General features: G+C 39.3%; 1 protein-coding gene across 5 annotated transcripts in view; it reads right to left on the bottom strand.

The window, feature by feature from the left end:
• Positions 1 to 6,803, bottom strand: part of rhbdl3 (rhomboid, veinlet-like 3 (Drosophila)) — a 58,168-nt gene that overhangs the window by 16,467 nt on the left and 34,898 nt on the right. For all 5 annotated transcript variants that reach the window (XM_032529122.1, XM_032529132.1, XM_032529142.1 and 2 more), the window contains one exon: positions 6,607 to 6,765. In XM_032529122.1, the coding sequence (XP_032385013.1) occupies positions 6,607 to 6,765 (159 nt within the window). The remainder of the gene's footprint in view (positions 1 to 6,606; positions 6,766 to 6,803) is intronic.

Below are 6,803 nucleotides of genomic sequence, written 5' to 3'. Positions count from 1 at the left end.
AGAACCAATCAGCTAAGTAAAGAGAAACAAGTGGCCATCGTTACTTTAAGAAATGAAGGTCAGTCGGTCCGGAAAATTTCAAAAACTTTGAATGTGTCACCAAGTGCAGTCACAAAAACCATCAAACGCTACAACGAAACTGGCTCACATGAAGATCGCCCCAGGAAAGGAAGACCAAGAGTCACCTCTGCTGCTGAGGATAAGTTCATCCGAGTCAGCAACCTCAGAAATTGCAAGTTAACAGCAGCTCAGGTTAGAGACCAGATGAATACCACACAGAGTTCTAGCAGCAGACACATCTCTAAAACAACTGTTAAGAGCAGACTGTGCGAATCAGGCCTTCATGGTCAAATAGAACCAAGGAAACCACTGGTAAGGAGAGACAACAAGCAGAAGAGATTTGCTTGGGCCAAGAAATACAAGGAATGCATATTAGACCAGTGGAAATCTGTGCTTTGATCTGATGAGTCCAAGTTTGAGATCTTTGGTTCCAACAACCGTGTCTTTGAGCGACGCAGAAAAGGTGACCGGATGGATTCTACATGCCTGGTTCCCACTGTGAAGCATGGAGGAGGAGGTGTGATGGAACATAATTCTCCACACTATGGAACATAATTCCGTGTGTGTCATAGTTTTGATGCCTTCAGTGATAATCTACAATGTAAATAGTCATGAAAATAAAGGAAACACATTGAATGAGAAGGTGTGTTCAAACTTTTGGCATGTACTGTATATATATATATATATTAATGACCATCCTGTTATATTTAATATGTGGTACTTTATTTTGTTAAGTACATTCACAAACTACTCAACACACTCTTTTCTCTTAGTAGGTAGAGCAAGCGCACATGTACTTTGAGGTGTATGCCGTGACGCAGAGGTCCAGGGTTTGGTGACAATTTCCTGCATGTCTTTCCCCTCTTTCTCACCTAGCTGTCCTGTCAAAAAATTAAAGGCAGAAAAGGCCCAAAAAATAATCTTAAAAAAAAAAAAAAACTCTCACGCACACACACACCAGTCCTCCTCCGTCCAACACACTAACAGACCCCTTCCACCTCTCCATGGCAACAGAATGCCCGTATCACGTAGCAACCACCAAACCCCTTCTTAATCCCTCTTTGTCTAACAGGTAATTTCCAATTTTGATTAAGAGAGGATCACACCAGTCAGTCTCTTTCTTTCTTTTTTAAACCTGACAAAACGACTTTTCTGCTGCCATTTCATAAGTGCTGCCATCTATTTTGTTTGACTGCAATCATTGTTTTTGCAGAGGTGTCACATTTTTCAAACTGTGGGCTTCTTATATTCAAACACACTCACACTCATACACATTATATCAGCAGGTGAGTACGTGTGTTTATTTCTCACCTCAAAGCAAGGGTTGAAAATGCACTCAACTCTATCTCTTTGATGGGCAACAAGAAAAGAAGGAATACGTGAGAATAATATGTCAGTGTTTTAGCTGCTCGCTTGGGAAGCATGATGTTTTTTTATTAACCAAATAATTAACCCCTTTAAGCATTACTGACAAAGCATGTATACCTAATAAATATTTACAGTTTAGATCACACACACTATGGGAATTAACATGAGAAGAAACATATTTATAGAGGGAACAATGGAACTGTAAAATATTACTAATACTCAATAATGAACACAAGAATGGTATTTGTATCAATTAAAAAATTAAGTTAAAGATCCAGATTGTGCACATTTTCAGGTTCATACTTGTATTTTCTTTAGAAAATACAAGAACATGGCTACATACTTTGATGTTCAAAAAACACATTATTTTTCACGTACTTTCTGTCTGAATATACCTATAGTATTTACCCTTCATCTGAAACGCTCGTTGTTAGCGCCTGTCCCTTTAAGCCCCCCTCCCGAAAAAGCCCAGTTAGCCCTGATTGGTCAGCATTTCCAGTTCTTCCCCATCTGCACTCTTGGTGTCTCTGCACCATCACTGCAGCTGGGGAATGATTCTAATGGCACTGTAGTGGGACTTTCTAATTATATATGGTATAGATGTGACATCACACATACGGAAGCCCTGACAACTCAAGGCACAGTTTTTAAATATGGGATGTGTACCTTTCTCTGTGAATTGAGCATTTTAATACTTTTACATAATTTGTATAGCACCTCAACCTGCTTGATAATAAAAGAGACAAGGAAATCTTACTTTTAATAACATGGGATCTTTTACTACACTTGCTGTGTTTTATAACTTCTCCATGACGATGCAATGACTCCTGTTCCACTTAACTCTTCCAGTCTCTTTCTTGCTCTGCTCTGTTTATGTCAAACTCAATAACTCAACCCTGCTACTGGGTTTGTATCTCTAAGACTGCAGGAAGCCCAGATGTGTCAGTTAGTGGATGTTATTTTAGGGCAATGTGGGTGAGTGATATTGGTTTCAGCAAGGGCAGATTTTGGTAAAAAAGATAAATGTAATTTGGCTATCTGCACTAAAAGTATAATAAAAATGGAAGATAGATCAAGCCAGATAGATTAAATCCTGTTTATTCAAGTACAAGCACAGACTTATGAGAGAAATGGGAAAATGTTCGTTTGAATATAGTGGACATACTCATCAGTGAATACCTCCAGATTACACTTCATTTCAATTTGCCTGAGATAGAAAAAGAACACAGTAAGGAGAAAAAAGCGATAAGAAGACAGATGTTAAATCCTAATAATAAAACATCTATGAACAGTTGGCTGATGGTTCTTCTGACACTGTTTAATGAGACTTTAGTGTCTCTGCATGGATCACCGTTTGGAGATAAACTTCAGAAAACGCCAATTATTTCTGCCTTTATGTTAGCCACAGAGAACTGTGGGAAAATGATTATGGGTTACCATGGCCACTTCTGGACTGCATACCAAAGAGAGTGTGCATGCACGCATGCGTGCACGCACGCACACACTCACACACACACACACACACACACACACACACACGCACACACACACACACACACACACACACGCACACACACTCACACACACACACACTCACACACACACACAGACCTCCCTCAGCCAACCATGGTCCATAAAGACAGTCAATTCTTCATGTGAAGTGACTGCAATTCCTCTCCTCTTTGTAGGACACAAAAGCAAGAATGGAATTCTGTCTGTTTAACCATTGGCAAGGTGGAGGGGAGAAATGGGTGCAAGAGACAATTTCACTGTTTGATCAATGGAAAACACAGTCAGAATAGAGGGACAAGGGTGAGAGACATGAGCAAGAGACAGAGAAGGAAACAGATTGAATAGGAAGGAAATGGAGGAGTACAGATGGAAGAAAAAAGTAGAGGAAGATGAAGACTGGAGCAAAAAATTTAATTGATAATTGAGTTACAAAATAAATGGTATTTATTCTATAAAGTAATCCGAATTTGTTCTAAGGCATCTTTGATTGGCCAAGGCAGCAACATGCCAGATGACACTGTTATGTTGTGGTAAAAGTTAAGCCAGGTTCAACTCCTTATTTTAAAAGGATTTTTTGGCATCTCATGCCTATATTAGATAGTTGACAGGAGAGTGATGACGAGGTGAGAGAGATGGGAAACAACATGCAACAAACCCAAACTGTTGCCACAAATTTGGAAGTAAACTATTGTCATAAATATTGTATGCTGTGGCCTCATGATCAGGAAGAAGCCCAAATTGTCAGAAACAGGAGGGGTGTCAACTGTCCACATTGTTTTGAAAAATATAGTGTGTGTCTAGCAAAATAAAACTGTATTAGGCATACACACAGGATATATATGAGTGCAGCTGTAAGAACCAGGACAAATCCATCATGATCATTCCACAATTGTATCCCACTGGGGGAAAAACTGAGCGGTTTAACCTGTTTGTAGGTATTTTAAGTATAAGCACATTACTGAGCCTGCTTCTACCATAAACAGTCGCAATGCGTTTTATGAGAGAGAGTCAGACAGGAGGAGATGGATGGACAGAAAGAAGAAGAAAGGCACTGATAAGAAAGAAGCGGAGAGCTTATGCAAAGGCAGACAGACCAAGGGAGAAGGTAAAGGGTGAGAGAATATGGAGGGAGGAAGAGGTAAAGAGAGGGAGTGAGCCGTGATTTGAACACTGACTGTGACAAAGCAGTGAGCAGGCAATTACTGACAATCACATTGATGGAAGAGCTACGGTGCAAACCCTCAGTTTGTCTCTGTCTTATTCTCCTTCTACTCTTCTTCATTCCTTCTTTCTGTGAAGGCAGAAGAGTTAGAGAGATAGAGATGTACCTAAAGAAGCCAGGCACTGACAATCAACTTGTTGGGAGACTTATAACTCTCTTTCTCTCAAGTTCTCATATTTGCTTTGACCCCTTTGATCTTTATCTTAGAAACCATTGATGTCTGCCACTTAGAAGGTCCCGTATGCCGTGTTAACATACCTAACATTCCTTGAGATATCAATATCATATTTACAAGCTTTTTCAGTTTGGGTTTACATGGGCAGAAATCCTTGTCGATAATACCAAACATTTAGCCTTGAATAACTCCTGAAACAGGAGGTGCACACTCTTACTTTCAGTGCCTGGTTTTTAGTTAGTATTGCTTTTTTACTGGTTATACAATAGAACCTTTATCCTTTAATTTTAGTGCTCAATCTAGGGTCTTTTCCCAGTTATTCTATAACCCAAGGGGTGTCTTTAATTTGCCTGTTTTGTCAGATTAACTCTTGAAAAGCCTAAAGATATTTAATTGACAATGATTTTAAAAAGAGAAAAGCAGCCTATCTTCACATTTTAGAAGCTGAAACCAGCAAGGTAATACTAACTGGCTTCACCAATTCAAAAATTATCAAACCAGCCAATAAACTAACTTTCTGTTGATCAAGTGATTAATCGTCTTTTCACATCAACATTTATAACCATACCATCCCTTTATGTTTCCAACCAAGAGAAAAAAAGAAAATGCGAAAATCTTCACATTTAAGTTAGCTGTACAAGCAATTGTTGGCATTTATGCTTGATAAATGATTAACTAATCGATTAATCTAACTAATAAAACTAATTATTTCAGCACTTATTTATTCAGCATATTACCATAATGAATACATGTCACTACTTTCTTTCTTCCCTCCCTGTGTTATGCTTCTGTTGTGGCTGCCTCTGCAAATGTATAAACCATTAAGGGACACAATAGTGACTAAGAAAAAAAGAGTGAATGTACACACAGATGCTGGCACCCCATTCCTCTCTGTCCTACTTCCAGTTGCACGCCATGAACCACAACATGTCACATGACACGGATGCACCAATTGGAAAGCAACAGCAAAAGGCCCTTTTGATAATTTTCCAAGCTTCCTACAGGCCTCATTCCTCACCCACTGCATCAAACAATAAACAGCTCTGAGGAGCAAGATAGAAAGGAAGAGATGGGCAAACTCACACTCACAGACAACAATGAATTCCCTACAATCTCTACATGACGCACCCCACCCCCCACCCCAACCCAACCCACCCACCCGCCATTGCCACCCAGTAGTTATTGTGTACCACACAACTACTCCCACTCCAAGACCACTCTACACTGTCCCGGTTCAACAGATCAGCCTCCCATGAGGAACAGCAGCAAGACAGCGGAAATGAGAAGGTTATGAGGCAGCAAGCACAGCTGGAGATGTTTGAGTGAGACCTTAGACAAACAGGCTGCAGTTTGAAGGTGAAACTGAAAGTGGGGCAAGGTGAGCATAAACAAGTGAATTTATCACCAGACTGAGAGCAGTTTCCTATTAGGAAGGCTCTCAGCTGAGGTAATCTTGGAATATGGTTGGATGTAAAATTGGGGAAAAAACTTTGATGTGTGACGGAAAAACCAAGCATAAACGGATAATGGAGAGGTGGGACACATACATTGGCTATGAAGTCAAGAACAAAGTCAATAAAGAATCTTTGTGTTTCGCGTCTTAAACAATTAAGTATGTGGCCTATAACAATTCTAATGCTGTTTACATTAAGTCAGTACATTAAAATTACAGAAGAATTCAACGTCTCCTTATTTTCAAATAAAAATGCAAAGGATAAAATGATCAGGTGTTTTTTTTTTTTTTCTGTGCCAGTAATAGTAATTTGTAATTTTTGGGATGAATGTTTTGCATGTTGCTATTTTTGTGTTTACTACAACAGAGTCTTTACAGTCAAATTTGATAATCTGAGGTATCATTTTGCAAGGCTGCACTTCCTTCACAATATGTTTTCCTCTTGCTTGGGAAACATGATTAGCTGCTGACAAGTTGATTCAAAGAATATCCATTGTCATGAAAATAACGAGCTGTTATGATTTACACACGTTTCTAACATAATAGTCATCTTTGAGACTTATGGAGGATATCAAGTCATTACAAGTAAAAAGTCTAAGTCTTCGTTATTAAAGTGTAACTCTTTCCAAAATGCAACCTAGAGTCTTTTTGTGAATGTTTTAGAGTCAATCTTTTGTTTAAAAGCATAATTACGACGGAAGTGCCTTCTTGTCCAAAGTCATCAAATTCATGAGTCCGACTCGACATTAAAACCACAGTATGCAAGATATATACATACATATTATATATAACCTAAAATGGTCAAAAAAATCTCACCAGGTTGACAAAGTCTTGGTAGCAGATCTTTCCATCGGCGTTACCATCAGCGAGGGCCAATAGGACTTCTAGTTTGTGGGGGTCAAGCTCGGAGCCGTGGGTCGCCAGCAGGTCCCTGAACCGTTCTGTACTGATGAAGCCAGAATTGTCTGGGTCATACTGCAAATTAACACACACACACACACACACACACACAC

Source organism: Etheostoma spectabile, chromosome 2, assembly GCF_008692095.1.
Source record: "Etheostoma spectabile isolate EspeVRDwgs_2016 chromosome 2, UIUC_Espe_1.0, whole genome shotgun sequence".
NCBI lineage: Eukaryota > Metazoa > Chordata > Actinopteri > Perciformes > Percidae > Etheostoma > Etheostoma spectabile.
The sequence above is the reverse complement of the archived record's forward strand: the minus strand, read 5'-3'. Positions and strand labels throughout refer to the sequence as shown.